At 40.4% G+C, this 21346-nt stretch overlaps 1 protein-coding gene across 4 annotated transcripts in view; it reads right to left on the bottom strand.

The window, feature by feature from the left end:
- Uvrag (UV radiation resistance associated) overlaps positions 1–21346 on the bottom strand; it is a 379986-nt gene that overhangs the window by 11590 nt on the left and 347050 nt on the right. For all 4 annotated transcript variants that reach the window (XM_023716656.1, XM_023716655.1, XM_023716657.1 and 1 more), the window contains one exon: positions 15912–16003. In XM_023716656.1, the coding sequence (XP_023572424.1) occupies positions 15912–16003 (92 nt within the window). The remainder of the gene's footprint in view (positions 1–15911; positions 16004–21346) is intronic.

The raw sequence follows: 21346 nt of genomic DNA on the forward strand, positions 1-21346 counted from the left end.
AAGGAAGGGAGAAAGAGAGAAAAGAGAGAAAAGAGCAGAGCAGAGCTCACTCTACACAGATGATCTACCAACTGCTTCGGGACCATAAGACCTTCCCAGAATCCTCTGAGGTACATCTCAATTGTCCCTAAACCCCTGGTGCAATATTTTCTATAGGAATTCAGTTTCAGAGAAAGAGAAGTTTTGTAGGTGGGAGGTGTCTTTACATGCCTAACCTAAATGCCTAGGTGTCATGCTCAGCACTTTTGTAACCATTACATGAACATCTTGCCAATGGAGCCAAGCTGGGAACTGGCAGAAGCCAATGTACTGTACTACACTATCCTTACCTGACCATTTTCTTCCCCTCTTCCTTTTCCTGTTGGTTGTACTGTCTGAAGCATTTACAGAAAAGAGGTGAGAACAGAAAGCAAGATAGGAAAGCACCAGTCCAAAATATGGTTCTAGGGCTGGTGATAGAGCTCACAGGCACAAGCATCTGCCTGACAGGTGCAAGGTCAAGTTCAATGCCTAGTACCAACAAACCAACTAATAAGTAGGCAAACAAACAAAAAACCCCTGAAAAAACAAAAAAATGTGGTCCTATTTCTACATCTGCCATACGTAATAACATGTAACTCTAGCACTGAGAAATACCAGTGAGGCATTTTCCTGCTCAGAAGCTCCATTTCCTCTACTTTATAAAATGGCATATCTACCTATAGTCATTACAGTAACAATTAAATGAGATGTGAAAGTAAAATTCTTAGAATCATAAGTAGGTAGTCAATAAATTATTAATAAAAAACAGCAACTAACATTTGTGAAGTGCTACAGGTGAGCATTCCTATTAACAGCTTTACACACGGTCTCATTTAATCTTCACACTATGTCCATGAAATACTGCAAACATCATCATCATCATTTGACGGATGAAGAAGTTGAGGCAATGGAGGCTAGATAGAAGGCCATGATATTGCTAAGCCCGTCTAACTAAAGAGATGTTAGATCCCTCCTGCTTCCACTGCCCGGGAAGCTGAAGGCTTCTGTCGCCACCAAAGCCCCTCCATTTGGCCTCTACTTCTTTATGAGGGAGGGGTGAGAGCCAGATAAAAAAATTTTAGGTCTTTTTTGGTATTATTTTTCTTCTCTCTTCCTGCCTCCATTGGCTATGTTTGGCTTTATTTACTTTTTAGACCTTGTTATATGTGCTGTTAGGCATTCTAAGCATCAGTTAGGAGCAAAACCAAATTCTGCCATGAAGGGATGTAAATATGGAAATTTAGGGGAAAATGAAATAGAGAAAGAATGAAAAGATTTATCATATCGAGAGTTCTTGAAGCTGGGATGGTCTTTTATTTTTTCCTCTAGGCTCTTTCAGATACTTGCGCTTGTTTTATCTGACTACAGCCAGGTCTCACACTGTAGTACTGGGAAAGAGCACAATTTGCAGTCTCAGATATGTGTCTTTTCCTCCCTATGAAATGTTTCCTCTGAGGAACATTACTAGATCACAGCTGGTCAAAACACTAAATCCTGATTGTCTGGATTGTGGCCAAAATCTACAGCTACAACTCGGTGGAATAAGAATATTTAAAAAGAAAAAAAAAACAACTTTTAAACAACATTTGATCTTCTTCTTTCTCTCCTCTCATAGCAAGCTATGACCTCATGGCAGTGAGACCTCTACATGGAGGTGTTTAAGTTGGTTTACAGCCATCAGAAATGCTTGAAGCCCTAGGTACTACTCTGCGCCAATATCATGTCAACTGTGCTAAAAAGCAATAATAGTTTCTCACCTTCTTAAAGATTACTGCTTAAATAATGCAGAGCAACGACAGGGCTGCACAGAGTGCCAAAGCAGGTTGCCAAGGCAAAGCTGAGGTAGAATTACGTCTTTTGGCAGTTAAGAAATTATGACATAAAGTTAGTTTTTTCAAAAAAACAACCTCCATAAATTAGGCTACTATCCCTTTTCAAAATTCAGCAGGGGTAGGGGGTGGGACTGATCTTTCTCCTTTCCTTCTCTCAGATCTAGCACAAGCCCAGAGCCTCCTTTCTGGAAAGCCAAATTTAACAGCTAGATCTTATCTCTCAGGAGGCAGCTCGGGTTAATAGTTTTAAGCATGCAGTCTCCTGGCCACAGGCAACAATCTCATGGCCTCTCACCATTACTAGATAAATGTAAGTGCTTAATCTTTGGCCTGGATGTTAACAAAAACACCAAACAAAACAAAAATAGAAACAACCTTGGGCCCATTTTTAAAAAACACAGGCTGAAATGTGTGCCAATGGTCACTTTTCCCCTGGGCTCAGTTTGGAAGGTTTCCTGCCAAAGTCTGACTAAATAAAAACAAATATTAAAAGGTATCACTGAACAAGGGAGCCTTTAGATTTTATTTAAACTGAGTAGTGATGGAAAGATGAATCTATGAAGGAGAAAGTTCCACAGGCAAAGGACAAAATAAGCATGCTGAGGAAATCCAGTTCCCCAGGGGATGTGATGGCAGGACTTGGCCACTGGGCCTCCGTGGGCCTGGGCAGCAGAGCCCAGCCTGGAGAAGCAGGCCCAGGGCAGGCCAGCAGGCAGAGCACAAGGATGTGCACAGGCCAGAGTCCATCTACAGGCCAGCTTGTCTCAAGGCTGAGCTCGCTGGGATCATGGAGTATGCAGCGAACCCTCCCGGAGACAAAGAGAGGTCCTGGGACGGGTCAAGTCGACCACTCCACCCATCAGCTTTCACTTTAAGAAATGATCAGACAAATTAATGTATTAAAGTTACACTCAGGCAACCAATATTATGAGGACTATAAAATGGTCTGGAGAAATAGACATAACCCATCTTGATGTCATTTATACAGCACGTAAGTAACATCATGCAAGAGAACATGCAACGAACAGCAAGGAGATGCCAGCAGGGATATCTGGGGACCCTTTGGAGTATCTGGACAGCACTTGAGAATTGAGAATAATAAATTGTTTATGCTGAAAACTACACACACACACACACACACCCAAACCCAAGACTCCGTCTTTACCAGGGAAACTAGAGGAATAGCAATTTCATAGAACCCAGCCCCAGAAAGGATTCGATAGGGAAATTAAAACTTTGGTCAAAGAATGCCTGTGGAATTTTAAAACTAAACTTGGAAGGGAGCTAAAGGAAGCATAAAACTCCTGAGGCCAATGAGAGAAACTGTGAAATGAAGTCTTTGAAAGCACTGCTAAAGCTGAGCTACCATTGGATTTCTAATAAACTCTGAAGTAAACCAAACCATGAGACTTTGGCTATTTGTTATATAAAAGAAAAATAGATAGCTCTGCCACTACTTTCAGTGAATTGAGGTCTTGGGTTGAAAAGCCTAATTGGTATTTGGCCACCAGTGAATTGCTTCTTTAAAAGAGACCAAAGAACTCTTGGGATAAGGGGATAAGGTCTCAGCTACCACATTCTTTGCAGTCCTCTGTACTACCAAAAGAGGGGTGGCATGCATCTGCTTATTAGTGGGACAGCGTACAAATTACGTCTACTACACTGCACTAGATGTGGAAAAAGCCACAGTTCCGGCTTTTATGGGGCTTAATGTACAGTTCTGTATCTCAGAATCACAGACATAAACCAGCAAGTTCTGATATGTAAGATGAAGGTGTGTCATGAGCTAAGAAAGCCTGCCATAGAGAACGGCACAGACCCAGGCAAAATCAGGCTTCGAAGAGTGTTCTTCAATAGATACCAATGGACTACTGCAAGAGTATTTGCCTGGGAGAAAAAAGCAAATGGCAAGACCTCGTGTTATGTACGAGTTGAGACAACAATCCTTCCTCTTGACTTAGTTGTTCTTTTTTTTTTTTTTTGACAGAACCGGGGTTTGAACTCAGGCCCTTGCACTTGCCAGGGAAGCGCTTTATTCCACTGAGCCATCTCCCCGGCCCCAAGACCTCGTGTTATGTGAGAGAAGAAAACAGAAGTAGAAGCCCACAGCCCTGTTTATATATTTTTTTGTCCTTTAGCCATTAAAGTAGGCAATGACACTTTGGGCCTTATGTTGTGGGCTTGGCCTCCTGGTGGTAGGAATAGAACTTGGAAGAGATGGGGCCTCCTGCAAAGTCAAGAGTCGGAGCTTCCTCAAGAGACGGAGCTTCCTGCACATCCCTAGTCATTGTGTGTGTGCCCCTGAAGGGATAGTGGGCCCCGCTCCTTTTGTTTGCTCTTTTTTTGCATTTTGGCCAGGAGGTGAAAAGTCTTGCTATACTGCATGTGACCCAGGCCTCTTCCTCCCCAGGCCTGAAAACAATGAGTCTGCTGCAGTATGGGCTGAAACTGCCGAGAAACTTTGAGCCCAGCCTACCCTACCCACCCAAGGATGAAGCCAGGGCCTTCACAATAGGTTACATTCCCAAATCTTTTTTTTTTTTTTTTGAGACAGGACCTCGCTACATGGCTTGATCATAGGCATGCAGTGTCATGCCTGACTAACCTCTCTTTGTAAGTTATTTCAGGTATCTGTCAGTGATAGAAAGGTGATTCAACACAAAGTGCTTTACGTGAGGGTATATTTGTGTGAGCATGAGACAGGGAGGAGGGAGAAAGAGGGAGATTTGCAGAGTGCATGCAGCAGGGTGGACACAACAGCGTGTGGCGCCCAGCTGTGCAGCCAGATCTTATAAATGGGCATGAAAAACCTTCTCTTCCTTCAACTTTGCTCCTCCACTTTCCAGGCTAACTTGATACTGAGTGCACAGTAGATACTCACTGAATATATTGGTTTTATGAATCGATGGACTTAACTAGTTGTACTCAGAAGGAAAAACCGGGGGTTTTAAAAATTTTGTTTTTTGGCAATGTGTTAAGAAGTAGTCAGCTAATACATAAAAATTGTTGAAGGGTTACTTACATACAACATGGAAACAAAACTAAAATTACAGTAAATCTGAATGACAAAACATGTAACCATTAAATTATGCTAAAAAGTTTTTTCTTTTTTTAAATGGAATTGGTCAGATGCTTGAGCTGCTGTATTATTTAGAACATATAACTAAAAACTATGTTGTCTAACACCACAGTCACTGGTAACTTGTTCCTGGCACTTGACATGTGCTTGGTCTAATTTGGAATGCGCTGTACGTGTAAAACAGACATGGGATTTAGAAGGGGTTGATATGAGAAAAGGTAAAACATTTTTTTAATAATTTAAAAAATGATTACATGTTGACAGGATTTTAGCTATATAAACTGGATTTGATTTGGTTTAAATAAAACATTATTACAATTAATTTATTTCTTTTCTTTTATAATGTGTCTGCCAAAAAAACCTGTACTTACACAGGTGGCTCACACTACATTAATATTAAATAGTATTTATGTAGAGGATAGCATCTTAATGAGAAGTACCTAGGAAACTGTCTAACATGACAGTTTTTTATCTCTGGATTATTACGCTGTTGTCTCCCACTCTTCTGCATATTTTTACATCTCCTAAATTTTATTCATTGAGTGCATAGAATTAAAAGTGAAACAAAGAAAAAAGTTCTCAATTCGGTCCAAAGCCTCAGTGAGGGAGGTGGAGGAAAGCCCAGGCATACTCAAATGGCCTTCCGTCACTGGTGGGAGGTTAGTGCACAAAGGATGCCGGACAGCTGTTCTCCATCTTGACTGAAGACAGAAAAAAGCGGAAATGGGTGTCAACCACAGGAGGGGGCCTGTAAGTTAAATATAGGGAAGAATTTCCTGAAGTAAGGGTGTTTAAACTCTGGAATGAGTTATGGAAGAAGTCTGGTCCCCCAAGGTCTTTTAAAACACTGCAGATACCCATATGCCTTGTGTGTTCCTGTCTAGAGGTAAGGAGATGACTTGTCAAGGTTCCTTCTAAAATAGCTATCTTAGAGTAAATAACTTCTATAAAACTTTCTTTTTCATTTACTTTTGACTAGGCTTCACTTTCTTTACAAGGACACCAGCTAGCAAGCCATACTCTCACAGGGAAGCCCACATGATACTGCCACCTTAAGTAGGACTCTTGAGACTCCAAAGGCAAGATGACTGAATCTAAATTTAAAGATCAATGTCAGCTAGACATGTTTTTTAAGTCCCTTGGGGGGGTCACATGCCAGAATTCAGTTCTGAATTCAGCTTAAGCATGATGGAAGAGAGGAAAGATGGCAGATTTGTCTTTTAAAAGCTTTTTAATACTGGGTACTCTCTCATTTTCAAACGTAAATAAGTGGCTTAGCTTCAAAGTAAAACTATCATTGTGATTTTAAAGAAAGACTGGCTCATTTATTTTAGACTTTCATTATTCTCAGTTTATTTTCCTAAAATGTGCCAACATTTTCAGGTACTTTCTTTTGCTACTACTTTTACTTAAAGCTGAAGACAGAAAAAAGCAGAAATGGGTGTCAGCCACAGGAGTGGGCCTGTAAGTTAAATATAGGGAAGATTTTCCTGAAGGAAGGGTGTTTCCAGCTTTACTGCATTTACAAGGAACAGAGACTAGGGCAGAATCTGGTCAATGGAGTAACAGGTGGCACGCTCACCAGCGCAGGAGACGCCTTCCCCTGAAGGCACATGTCGCTTCACCCAGCATAAAGAACAGTGTCCAGGAACACCGCACGGGAACTGAAGGAACAGCCTAGCACATGTTCAACAGCCCAGGATACTTCTCCCTGTTCTGTCCTCGCCAAGCTCACTGAGACTGGCAGTCTCTGCCAAGCTGGTGCACTACCCTAGAACTTCAAACAGTTCAGTCTAAGGTTGTACACAAATGCTCTACTACGGTCCAGAGGCTGTGTCTTAGGCCCTAAGTCACAAGTGACAGTGAGTGTGAACAACTCAGCAATATTTCTCAAGCCATACCCTTCAAAATATTTCATTTTGTCTTATCTGTTCCTTTAGATTAAAAACTACACAACTGTCAACTAGGCAAAGGCAGAGCAAATCTTACACTTTGAACCTTCTCCCATCTCCTGAATAGTGTTGTACATATAGGAGACATTTAATGAATTGTCAAATGCCAGACTGATACTTAATACTTTATTTAGTTCTTAGTTTATAAACCATCTTGACAGACATTATCTCTTTTATTCCACACAACTATGCATGGGAAACAGGGCTGGTGCCTGTTTCTTAAAAAATTGATACTCAAAAATAATTTGGGAAAAGAGAGCTGAAATTAGAACCTATATTTTCTATCCTCAATTGTAGTCGTCCTTCCTGTGCATCATACTGTCTTGTATAAAAGTGCCAGTTTAAGTTTTATAATCAGGATAAGTGAAAGAATAAAAAATTTTAATAAGTAAAGTTAAGAAAGATGACTTTGTAATCCTTTTATCATGTCTTATTTAGTGCTGTGGATTAAACCTAGGGCCTTCACACTGAGTGACAACCCCAGTCCTATTCTGTTTTAGATAGGGTCTTGCTAAATTTCCAGACTGGCCAGATTGGGTTCCAATTTATGGGCCTCCTGCCTCAGTTTCCCAGGGTGCTGAGATTACAGGAGTATGCTGCCATGATTAGCTACAGTAAACATGTTTTAGGCCACTCATTCAATCCTTGGGCTTCCTTATTCTTATTTCTTAGCAAATGGAATCACGTAACTTTTTTTTTTTTTTTGTTTCTTTCAGCCTTAAAGTTCTTAAATTCACCAAGTCTTTTGATTTGTAGTTTCCTTTTCATTTAACTGAGCTACTGTTCTGTAAGGAACTCTGTCTTATACCTCGATCTTCACATGTAGGGGACCTCTAGTAGCGGTCCTTGTGTGTTGCAGGTTCACTCAAATGCCATCTCCCTAGCAAAGGCTTGCGTACATACTTCATACCAGGAAGTGAAGAGAATTCCTCTGAATGCTCAAAATAATTTATGTTCCTTTCTTATTGCAGCTTTTAGTTTGTGTTATGCATTTTTTTGTTTCTTTTTCTGCCTTTTTTTTTTTTTTTTTAAATACCAGGAATCAAACTCAGGACCTCATGCTTACCAGGCAGACACTGCACCACTGTGCTAAATCTCTGGCCCTTGTTTTTATGTCATTGCTTTGAATACAAGTTCAGATTCTATGAATAGAAGACATGAGAAGGCTTATTCATTCATTTCCCTGATTCTAGGTTGGGGCCATAGAGCTGAGTGAGAGGCAGGCAGTCAGTAGGACCTAGCTCCAAGCTGCTCACAGCCAGTAGTGAGATCTGGTAGACACATGACCTAATCTAATGAGAGAATACATCTTGTTCTCTGAATCTGCCAATGTGACTGCTGAGTGAGTGAAAAATGAGGTAGTACATGAGCTGGACCTCACAGCGAATGCAGCATTAGGGCAGGACTGAGGAAGAGCCAGGCTATTCTTGGTGATGGGAACTCACCAGAGAAAACTGTAATGTCAGAAATGTGTTCTGCCTGGAGTGCAGATGAGATGGGGTATGGGAGACACTGTCTCAGGATCTAGATGCCAGGGCCTCACTGTACGACTGTTCACAGCAGCCTCAGCACAAACCCTCTTGGACTTGGCTCTACACTCACTGTCCCACGGCAGCCAGCAGCAGCAGCAGCCTGCACACACACTCCTCCCTGGCTGCGGCTTAGCACCCATGTCAGCTGCGCACAAGCATGTCAATGAGTCTTGAACCAGTTCAGTCAGTAGGGAAAGAAAGAAAAATGGAATGTTTTAAGTGGCATCCTGGTAACTTTTAACCAACGTATTTGAGAGTACAGATTCTAAACTGAGGTTCTGCTTCTCAAAATTGTATTGCTTGGCAGTCATGACTACATCTGTAATCCCAGGATGAGAAAAATGGGGACTGCTTTTGGAAAGAGCTGGCACAGATCACTGAAAACTGTGCCCATGTGACTGTGTTCATGAGGGAAAAAGGGTTCATTTAATCAAGCAGATGCTCCTAATATTAGTTAATTCTATAACGTACAAGAAAAAAAATTACTTCTTTAGAGGAATTTTTATCACAGTTGTTTCTTTAGAAAATAAAAAAAAACAAGCTGTCACATAACTTTGAAGCTTACCATAAGGAGGAATTCAGTGAAAGCAAGGATCCTCGGCCAGTTTGAAATCCTCAACACCAAAAGAACAGAGAATACTATGCTTCAGTGGGGACCGATCCATGAATGGTAACAACCACATAGAAAATGGGAATGCTTCCTTTTACAAAAGATGTAAGTGCCTCCCTTAGGAGCGTGAGTTTTTTTACCCTTTGCCCTAAGGAGCACAGGCTTGGGAGGTAACTCTCCAATCCAAGGTTGCCTTCGGAAGTTCTCAGATTTCCTGAGGCTTAAAGTGCTTGTTCTGGCTTTGTTTAGATTTCTAACTTCTAGCCAGGCTTCCTACAGTAGTCTTGGGCTGGAACCATTATGCAGCATTCGCTTGTCTGTATTCTGCATCCATCTTAGTAGCCACTATTTTCATTAGAGCTCCATAAAGTGGTCATTACTATTCATTCCGTGTTAATGTGCTTGGCACAGATGGCACAGAGGGGCACTATGTAAACATGTAAGTTTGGGCTTAATGGGTTTGTTACATCAGTGCCAGAAGACGAAGATTTTCATTTTACCACTCAAGGTTCATGGGTCAACCATGCTCAGAAAGCCATTTAACTTCTTTTGTACCTTAAAACTGAGAATTGTTGGAAATTACCATGTTTTAGCAGGTGAAGGGCAGTCAAGATGCAGTGAAGAAATACATATATGTGAGTACAGTACGTTGGATAAATTGTCTAAAGAGATCTTGTACAAAGGGGCTCGACTCTAAGCTTCCAGTAATTTGCTGTTTTCCATTATAGATTTTTTTCTAATTCTGTAATTGCAATTTTGTACTCTCTTTCTTAAAAAGGGTCACTAAATTGAGCTCTTGCAAAGCCCAGCTCCCTCCCCCATTTCTGTGCTGGGGACAGATCAGCTTTTTAGGTAGGCACTCCCTCTCCCCTCCCCAGCCCTACTCATTCCTAAAATGAAAGAGGGCTCTAGCTAATGTGGCCTGCGCTGTGCCAATAAAGCTGCTGGGCCTTCTTGCAAAGTCTGTTCTCCATGAGCAGACAGGATGAGGAGGCAGTAGGACAGAAGGAACAGGAGAACATGTTCTAGACAGAAGGAGTAGTGAGTGTGACACTAGACAGAAACGAGCTTGTTCATGTTAGTGAACAGAGACCACAATAGCAATGATAAATGACAGTGCGAGAGTGGTACTTCGATGTTATCCCTAGATACTACATCCGCTGAAGCTTCAGAGTGATTAAGCTACAGCTAGAACCTAGAAAGACCATGCTGGCAACTGTGGAGAATAAGTGGGAACAGGGGTGGGGTGCGGTGGGGAGAGAGAGCTGTACTGGCACAGCTGTTGGGGTAAGAAAAGGTGGTGGCATAGACTAGGGTGGCAACAGTACAGACGTATGAAGTGGTCAGACTGAAACATACATCTTGCAGGTAGTAATGAAGAGTCTGCTGGTAAATTAGATTGGACCTTGTACAAGTAAGGAAAAAGAGAACTAAGGATGTTTCCTGGTCAGAGGGGGTAGATCCGGTGACATTTGCTGGACAGTTTTAAATATGCTGAGTCTGATGCCTGTGATTCTTGGAGGGCAGTGTCAGGTAGAGGCTTATATTGGAAATGTAATTTGAGAAGTCAGAAATACTAACTATAGTAAATACTTTTCAAAACTATGGTAATGGGGCTGGTAAGATGGCTCAGTGGTCTAAAGCACCTACTTAGAACAAGCTTAGCAAAGCAAAGGGACCGCGGTTCAATCCCCCAGCACCACATGCCAGCCAGCCCCGCCCCCTCGTGGGCTGAGCTGGCCACACACACACACACACACACACACACACACAAATAAATAAATTAAAAAATAAATAAAATTAAAAAAAAAAAAACTATGGTAATAAGGAAGAACACATGATAATGCAGAGAAAAGAAGGGGAGCTAAGGTGGAATCACAGCAAATTCTGTACTTAATGATCAAGTAGAAAAGCAAGTATATGTAGAGGAGAAAAAGAACAACCACAGGAGGAAAGCCAAGAGAGTGTAGGACTACGGAAACCGAGAGAGGACAATGTTCCAGGAAGGCAGAAGTGACCAGCAAGGCCCAAGACCACTGAGATAGTGAACAGGATAAAGACAGAAAAGTGACTTATGGGTTGGTGACATGGAAGTGAGTATGTACCTACGAGGCAAAGGAAATGTCAGCATACTAATTGAACAGAAACCAGATTGGAGTGAGCTAATGAGGAATTGAACATAAATAGAACAATGGATTTTTTCTATGTTCTATTAGACCTTCAAAATATATATGATTCCTATCTTACATAAACTGTTCCAGAGAACAGAAAAAACAGGAAAATCCTTCAATTTACTTATTTATTTTAAATGTATCTGGTACAGGGTCTCACTAGGCAGCTCGTACTTGTAGTGATCCCCCTGTTTTCAGCCTCCCCAGCACTGGAATTACAGGTATCCTTCAATTTATTCTATGAGGCAGTAATAACCTCATGATATCTGGTCATGTTGGAACCAAAATCAGACAGAAAGAAAAATTATAGGCCAATTTCACTTCTGTTCACAAATGTAGATATTCTACAACATCAGCAAAAAACTCCACTAATGTAAGAAAAAAATACATTATGCCTAAGTAAAATTTATTCAAGGAGGCAAAGGTGGTTTAATATTAGAAATACAGTAATATTAATATATTAACACATTAAAGAATAAAAACATTCACTAAATTCATTTTGCTAAAATATGGTACACACATTTATGGTTTAAAAACAAACTCTTAACAATCTGGGAACAGAAAGAAACTTCTGGGAAGCCATCTACCTAGATCTGTGATAAATATAATAGCTAATGGCAGAACGTTAAAAGCTTTTTGTTTAGAGTCAGGAACAAGACAGGGATATTCATTGTTGCTGTTCCTACTTCAGGATAAACTGTAAGACAGTAAAAAGTAATAAAAGTTGTAAAAATAGTATCATCATCCAGTGAAATTATAATTATAAACACAGAAAATCTGAGAGACTCAAAGGCAAGCCACTCTCATTAATGTTGGTAAGATTGTTGAACATACTCTCCAAGGGGAAAAAAAAAGCAGTATTCCTATGTATCACGCACAAAATATTGAATACAACAATAAAAATTATAATGCCACGCAAAAGTCTAAGTTGACTGGACTAAGAACCTAAAAAAGATACGGATCTTTGTGTAGAAAATTACAAAACTAATGAGGTATATTAAAAGTGACAGAAAGGAGATGAAGATAGGTACCACATTCAGTTAGGAAGACTCGGTATGGTAAAGCAGTCAAATCAGATTCCTTTTGTTGTCTTTGTCTCTGAGACAGGGTTTTGCTATACAGTTCAAACTGGCCTCGAACTCACTTTGTAGCTGAGGCTGGTTTCAAATTTACAGTGATCCTTCCACTTCAGCCTCCTATGTGACACTCCCATGTGCTAGCATGCCTGGCTCAAATAAGATCCTTTCTTTTATTACAAAAATGGATCAGTTATTTAATTAGGTTCTTAGTAAGAAAATTGGAACACTAATTTATGAGTGTAAATTTCATTTGTCAGAGCAAAAATGGATCACAGGTAGCCCTGGAGGAGAGGCACAGCTTTGATTTTTGGTAAAATCTGCAAGTCCACAGTCCTTGCTGCTCTGAAATCTGGTGTCTCTCTTTCTTGGTGTTGAAGATCTCAGCACCTGGTATCTGGGCTTCCGCAGCTTCTCCTTCTTGAAATAAGTATCAGTGAGGTTTTTTGGGATTTCCACTTTGCTGACAGCAATTTTTGTGGAGGTGGCAACGGCAAATTTTTGGTGCGTTCTACACGGAGGAATGTGATTAAGGTTAAGAGGTCCAGTCACAAGTACGGAAGCCACGGGCCAACCGTTTCAGGAAGACCACTCTCTTGCCTCTGTGGCACCCAGTGATATGATCAAGATGTGCTGGGAGTGATGCTAGCTCGAAGTTTCCGCACATGCTGACTGAAGGGTTTGTTGCTGTGGCTCAAGAGCTTTCAGGACACATCTTCAGTAGGGTTGTATCTAGGCATTTTTTGAAGCTTAACCACCTGGGTACCTCCATTCTTGTCCCTACCGACTGGTTTTTTGATCAGAGCAAGAACTGTCTCCTTCTTTTTCTTCTCAACCTTTGATTTAGCAGCTGTGTACTTTCTCTTGTAAAGCCTTTCTGGAATACACAGCAGATCAGGAGTATCTACCAATTCCTCTAACCAGGAGGATTTTGGCTGCAGTGAGGCTGCCCCTTCTTGGACTTTTCTGCCTTCACCTTACCCTTTTTACCAGTACCACTCGCAGCAGTCTTCTTGGCTTTGAGTTTTTTCTTTTTAGTGTCTGGCTTCTCAGTTTTTTTCTCCCGCCATCTTGCAAGATGGGAGACTCAAATAAGATTCTTAAGGCAAGCCAAGAACTTCATCTAACCACCTTCAGTAGGAGTTTCTCCTTGCCAGTTATCAAGAAAGTTGGAGATATTTTTCTCTCTTCCTGTGAAGGGCTTGGCTGTCAGCATCCTCCCACTCGCTCACAGAGGAAGACTTTTCTGATTGGTGATTAGAAGCCAAAGAAAATCAAGGTAACCTTGACTACAGCCTGCCTAGCCTCCTGCAGAGGAGTCATCTGCTAGCTCTCCGGGACACTAGAAACCTCCTCTGTGGGGAACATGGTGGTTTCCCAGGTCTCACTGTGACAGTTAGGGAAAGTACAATTTTGAGTGATGTCTTTGCAAGCCCTTTTTTATTACAGATCTAAAGCCACATTTTTCCAAGCAGTTTTATCAGTAATAAAACTGACATTTTGATTGTATTAGTCTGTCTCTTGTATCCTGTCTCACAAATGGTTCCAATCCTCACAGGACGAGAAGCTATTTCTTGAGCAGCCTCAAACCTCAATGAAACTTAACAGAAATTATATCCTATAATAATTAAAAATGTGCCCATGGACGGGCAAATAAAACAATGGGGTAGAACAGCGAGCACACAGACAGGTCAGTGCACATAAGGGTTGGGACATGAGAAAGGTGGCATTATCAAGCAGTAGAGAGTGACAGCCCCTCCAATAAATGACACAGGGACAATCTGCTATAATTACTGAGCAAGATTTGCTTAGTGATTAATTACTAAGTACTATGGGGTGCCTCTTTTTCACTATTTTAGCATATTTACTGTTACTATTAGAAAACTTTTCATGAATTATATCCATTGTTTTCAATGATAGTATACTAACACTTCACTGGAAGCAGGGTTTGAGCTTTTTCTTTTCTTTTCTTTTTTTTTTTAAATGTATTTAGTACAGGGTCTCACTACACAGATCGGACTCATAGTGATTCTCGTGTTTTCAGCCTCCCAAGTGCTGGGACTACAGGTGCGCGCCATAGAGCCCAGTCTCCATTACTGTCTCAGCAAGTGCTGGGGGTGGGGCTGGCACAGTGGGGATTGAACCCTCACCGCTGAGCTCTGCTTAAGCAGGTACTTTAGTCCATTGAGCTAACTGGCCAGCCCTTCGAGCTTTGTTATTCTTGTTATCCTCTAGAGTGCCTACTGTAGAGCTGTACTTAGAGCTGATAGTAAATGTGTGCTAGCTCACATCGATTATTATTATCAGCATTAGTTTAAATTTGTTAAAATGCAATTCTCTGCATTCCTCAAGGCATCCACCAACATCCATATCAATATTAAGCTTTGAAAATTATTTTGACATTCTGAGTTGAATTCTTTAAGCAACGGTGTACGATATTTGTTTAACAAGAATTCTACCTAAAGCCAGATGTCTACAGTCTCTCACTTGAGATCATATGGGACAAGAATCAAAACCCTTAAAGTAGACATGAACCATAGATATCACTTTCTTATTATCTTCAAAGTCTTTCCTCTTGGCACAGGAGAAAATGAAGCCAATTTTGTGCAACCCTCCTCCAGCTCCTAACAGTTTTACCATCCACCATTTCATTTCATCATCACAACACACTGGTGAGATGAGCTAAGGAAAGATTAAAGAAGTAGAAATCAAATTTCAGAGAGCCAGGTCTTCAAGTCCATAGAGCACATCAGCAAAAGATCTGGAATCAGAAACCATGCTCTTTACAAAACACTATGCTGCTGCCAGCTGTCTGATGCCTATTACTCAAGGATTTAAACTCTAGGAATCACTAACTGGCCAGAGTGCATAGCTTTCCATTTTTCTAGGTAAAACTACAACCTCTTTGCATCCGACTCCCTTTCTCTCCCCTCTCCTTCTTCCTTCTCCCTCCTTTCTCTCTCCTCCTCTCCAGTACTGAGAACTGAACCTGAGGCTTCCACACTAAGCTTCATCCATAGTCATTTTTACTTTTTTGAAATGGTCTCACTAAGTTGCTAGCTTACCCAGGCTGGGCTCAAACTTGCAACCCTCCCGTCCCAGCCTCGCACAGCATGGAGATTACAGACCTATATCACTGTATCTGGCTCCCTGTCTCTTTTTAAAGGGGTAAAGTTATCCTGACAAAGGTCCTTAAGCAGAGATTCGCCCTCATGGTACAACAGTAACTAACAGCCAAGTACAGACATATCTTAGCATGTACTCTGGTCCTGATGAGGTCCTCAGAACTAGACCTCCTCCTTGGGTCTCACAGCCACTAATTCTGGTGCTCATTTGATAGACACATTCTTCGTCTATTCTTTGAAAACCTCCTAGGACCCCACATCTCCTTTCCATGAATGACACCAGCTCTCTTCCAGGTTTGGCCTCAGCTGTGCCCAGCCACCTCCCCAGTGTTCTCACAATACTCTGGGACCTCTGATTCCCCAGAGTATGCTATTCCCTCCTCAGTGAGGTGGATCTTTCCTTTTCTTCAGATAACGCATTGCAGAACAAAGCCCAGTGTACGGCTACACGGAATTCAGGAACGTTTTTCAGGCTCATGTCAGTTTCTGGTTCTCAGAGATGATGATACTCACCACCTGACCATTAGTCCATGCTCCATGAAGTTTTTCAAGTTAGGAAGGGTCTGCCGTAAGTCTGGAGTTCCTAGTCCATGTTGATATCTTAGCTGCAAAAGCAGAAGGACAGAATTAAAAGACACTTTGGCAGATTCCAGGCAATGCTTCAGAAAAATGAACAAGTAATTTTTTTGAGCTGTAACAGGACATGTACATGCATGATTTTGCTATCAACCCTATCTACGAGTATGGTTTCTAATTGTTTCTCCACTGTGGCCTAAACTTGCACAAGACTAAGGGTGTGGACCGCAGTAGCCATCTTGTCTGCTCTCTGAACCTGGCAGCATTTGCTACCAACAGCTTCATGGACATACCCCACAAAAGGATTACGACATTTCATTTTAGATATGAGCAGCTTTGCTACTCTTCTTGGTCTTGCCCTTTGTATGAACAAGGTAAGGACCTTGTATTCATCTCTGACCTAAATGTCTGGCACGGTGCGGGTGCTCAGCCACTGCTCAGTAACCAAAGAGCAGCACGCTACTACTGACAGGGGTATGCTTCCTCCGGCAAATCTCTGGCTCTCCTCACTGTCCAGAAGCTGGGCAGAGCTGGAGCGCTGGCACGAGGAAGCCATTGGGGCAGCTACTTCTGCCCTTTATTGGACTTATTTCTACTAGTGGCAATTTCCTAAAATTAAGTTTTCTTCTTCGTACCTTAGATAACTTGCTAAATGATTTTCACCTACTTCTTTTCACTCTGCTTCTGAATACCACTATCTGCTTCCTTATCAGACCATAATGGATATATATTCATAAATATGCTCACTAGTACTCCAGGAAAACAAAATGTAGACAACACATCTTCACAAAAGTGTTTTTCTTTCTTTCTTTCTTTCTTTCTTTCTTTCTTTCTTTCTTTCTTTCTTTCTTTTTGTATTTTAAGGAAGGATCTACAGAGTGTTCATGGTCTCACTACTAGCTTTTTTTGGTTTGCTTTGTTTTTCAAATGATATAATATACGTGAAGAAAATTTATAAACTTTAGAACTAGGTACCAGGAAGGAACATCTGTCTTAAGGTTTTACTTTTTCAGTACTTACGCAATATGAAATGTTTAATATTTTCTTCTTTTAAAAATAAAATCCGTTACCAACAAGAGTGATTTTTCTCTCTGTATCTGGTATTCAGTTGATTTTTCTCAGCAAGTGACACTTAATGAAGAGAGTTTACTCTCACTGGTGTGGAGCTTTTAAAGAAAAACACTTAGAAGTGATGGGGGCTGCAGAGCAGTCTGAATGGCTCTGAATACACACAGAATGCCAGAGGCTGAAACATACAATGTTAAAACTAAAAGTATTCTGAATATTATTTAAGCTCTGATCACTTCTTTTTGAAGATGGAAAAACTAGGGCTGGCTACATAGCTCTGTGGGCTACAGTGCCCGCAAGCAGGAGCAAGGGCCAGGGAGGTTCGATTCAGGGCCTGCCATGCCTGCCCTGCCCCTGGGGCGTGCTGAGATTGGGTGTGGTGGTGCGTGCCTGTAATCCCAGCTCTTGGGAGGCTGTAAACAGGAGGATCACTACGGAGTCCCATCTAGCAGTGAGACTCTGAACACCCTGTAGACCTTCCCTAAAAATACACACACACACACACACACACACACGCCAAAAAAAAAAAAAAGAAGAAGAAGAAGATGGGCAAACTAAAGCCCAGAAAGGGGAAGCCAATTCCCCAAGGCCATAGGTTCGGTGGTGCAGCCACAACAGCTGGGCCTCCTTTCCACAGTCTATGCTACTCCATATCCATCCTAAAGCCTGAACAAAAAATTGCTAACAGCACTTGAGAAAACAGAGGGAAAATATTCTTTTTTAAGCCTAGCTTAGTGACCTAAATCACCTCCTGAGATCTGCTGACCTTGAATTGTAAGATCTACCCCATATTAAATGACATCATTTCTTATATTAATATAAAAGCATTTTCCATACATTGATAAAAGCAAAATGGCTGATATCCCAATATGACATTCCTGAATTCATTGTTTCAATAAAAACGTGAAATTGTTTACACATGGCATGAAAATTTCACCTGTGATTCATACTGAAAAATATTAAACATAAAAAAACCCATCCCGAAGTAACACCAAGCTCCGAGTCTCCGAGCCAGTATGAAGTCAATTGCCTGCCCCAGGCTCCACAATAGAAGGTGGGTGTTGAATTCCTTTTAGAGAACACAGTGAAAATTTCTCTCCAAGTCTGATTTCAACCAAAAAAGGAAAACTGGAAACTTCAAGCCTCCACTCAGGTCTTAACTATGCAACTGCTCTATATTGCTATATTTGTACCATAGAATTTTAGGATTTTATAGCTTAAAGAGAACCTGCAGATTATCTTTCTAACTTCTGTTCTTTTACAAAATAAACTAAAGCTCAAGAAGGCACATGTCCTACTCAAAGTCACAGCCAAGGAAAAAAACTTTTTAGTTACAGCTCCAAGTTCTAGCACATAACATAGAAAACTAAAAGAGAAAACACATAGTACATATAACTGTAAGTACATGTATGTTTAATAAGTTTAAATCTACACTGCCATTAGGTTTATAATGGAAATAATAAACACTTCTTGCTATTTAGTGATAACCCCCTTAGCTATTTCTTCTCTACCTTCAGCTTTCTAAGTTATATGTTCATATTGATATTCTCATCTTTCCCCATTTTAGATGTTATCTACTGTGTTTGTGATATGAAAAATGAGCACTGAACTTTCTTACACCTCTCCTGTCTCACATAAATGTTTCAACCCTTCTCCAGGCACACATTTATTGGCTACTGATTTTTATTAGTGAGAATTTCACTTTCTACCCTTTCACAGTTACTTCCCTTCCTTATTCTCCCAATATGTTCAATATCACAATTTTTGCTAAATAAACATGTAGTGTTTACCTCATTTCACCTACACAAATACTGTTTACTGTTAAATGATGTCACACATTACTCATTTTTTTGTATCTCTTGTTTGTTTTTAGAAGTGAGAATTGCTCTTTTTCGGACAGTTAATTTTTCTTATTTTGGTACTAGGGATCGTACTCAGGACCTTGCGCTTGCCAGGCACACATTTATTCCATTGAGCTATCTCCCCAGCCCTCTGCCAGTTAATCTCCAAATCTTTTTTTTTTTTTTTAAATCTCCAAATCTTGATAAAATTTTAAAATTCTTTTCCATTTGATTAACTATATCATATAACCTGTTGAGTCCATTTCTCTCCTTAGAGATACAGTTGCCGAAACCTTACAAAGCTTGATATGACAAAGTATGTAGAGTGTCCAAAACAGTACTATGTAGAGTTCACAGTAAGTGCTCCACACAGAGTACTATCATCATGAATACACATGCTTTTTTCTCTGTATTACCATCTACTAATTATCTGAGCTTAAAACTGGCAATTCAGTAATGACTTCTTAATTATAAGAGGAATCAGAAAAGGAAGAAAAAGTGAGTTACTTAACATCAAAGAAAAAAATCTTCATTGCTTATTCCTTTTAAATGCTAATTTTCACTAAATTTCTGATTGGAGAGGCAGAGATAAACACATAAACACACAAACGCACACATCAAAATAATTAAGAGTGAAATGGAAAGAATGACACATGTGGATGATAAGACCTGCGCGACAGACCCAGCTCTGCTGCACGGCCATGTGCAAACTCCTTCCTTGTTTGGGCTAGTAAAAATGTTTTTCAAACTTTTAAAGTTAAGTAATCTTTAACAAGTTATCCTGGTATTATCAAAAATGGAAAAAGAGATCTAGTACTGAGACCCTGAACACCCTGTAGACCCTTCCCTAAAATACAGAATAAATAAATAAATAAATATGGAAAAAGAAGGATCTGGGCTGAGGACAATGGACAATGATAGAGAAAAAGGAGAAAGACCTGTTTCTGAAGTTCCTACATGTCCTATCCATTCATTCATTCAACAGGTATTAACTGAGTGTCCCCCAAGGAAGGTGGAGTGATCAGTCTGAGTAATCAGTTCGGTGTCTGTGGAGTCACAGGCCTAGGCTGAACCTATCTTCATTATATTAACCCTTGAACAAGTTACAGATCAATCAGTGCTTTGTCTGTAAAACACAACTGATGATGTCTGTCTCCTAAGACTGTTGTGAAGTACAATTAGAATTTTCACAGAGTAGAAGCTCCTGAGGCCTGACCTTCAGAATCTGACTTTTTAGAGGTTAGTTATTAAAACTGTTGGGTGTGAGGCATTAATATGAAGACTTTTGATTTTCTTGCTTATCAGTGGATAAGGGCTTTAGGGAAGTGAGTGAAAGATGAGAACAACTCCAGAGGCAGCTGTAAAGGACAGGGCAAAAGTTTAGGCTTCTTTTTCTTCAAGAAATATTTCGATTCCACCAAAACCTACTCCCACCAACTACCATCAATACACTTCCCCAAACACGGCTTCTTCTGTCCTCTCTTCAAGTTGCAGTAGTAAATGCCAAGAAACTTAGGCAAATAAAATACTGCTTGCTTTGAGTCTAACTGCCTCAAATTAGCCTCTGAAATAAACACCTTTTGTAACAACTTCCTACTGCACCACCACCCAGAGTCTAAGCAGTTTTAAGTGGAATTTTGGTTTCAATTAGCTTGAATTTCAGCTTTACTTGAACTGGTTTAGGACTCCATGGAAACAATTAAATTTTTGTGCAGTTTAATGGCTGGTAGGCAATGAAGCAAGAACTGCATGTAGATAAAAATTACATGGGAAGTAGGGAGAAGCATGTTCAGTGGTTTCTTTTGAAAAAGTAATGAGTAGTACTGTCTACTAGCAAAAGGCAATTCCTGTATTAAAATAGGAGAATCTGGCTTTACAGTGGTTGGAACAGGTAGAAAGAATAAAAAATCAGAGCAAAGAACATATTTACACAACAACAGACAACTACAGCCATGTCATTTCTACTCTCTTCCCCATTCCCACCCCCAAGCATCTTTGTTAAATGTATAGTGTTCTTCAAAGCTACATGCTGATCACATCTCAAATCACTATACATCCAACTGTAAGTTTCACTACATAAGACAAACAGATCAACCATATCATTAGAGCTATTATAGCTTGGAGTTAACTAGTTGATACAGAATGATGAATACTGGCACACTGATTAGGTATGACCCTATACACCATGGAGATCATCTTTAAAAATAAGGAGGCAGGATTATATTTCTGAGAAATACAGGGTGAGTTTTTGTACTCAGTGAGTATCCTCCTGTTGAGCTAAGAGGTCTAATTTAAAATTGGTCAATTTTATTTTTAGTTTTTAAACACTATTTTTCTAGGCTAGGAAAGACTCTGGTGTTCAGGAATCATTTTGTCATTTAGGTTTTGGCTGAGAAAAAAAATTCACTTTAGACAACTCTCTCTCTCTCTCTCTCTCTCTCTCTCTCTCTCTCTCTCTCTCTC

This window comes from Octodon degus, unplaced genomic scaffold, assembly GCF_000260255.1.
Source record: "Octodon degus isolate 3935 unplaced genomic scaffold, OctDeg1.0 scaffold00049, whole genome shotgun sequence".
Classification (NCBI taxonomy): Eukaryota; Metazoa; Chordata; class Mammalia; order Rodentia; family Octodontidae; genus Octodon; species Octodon degus.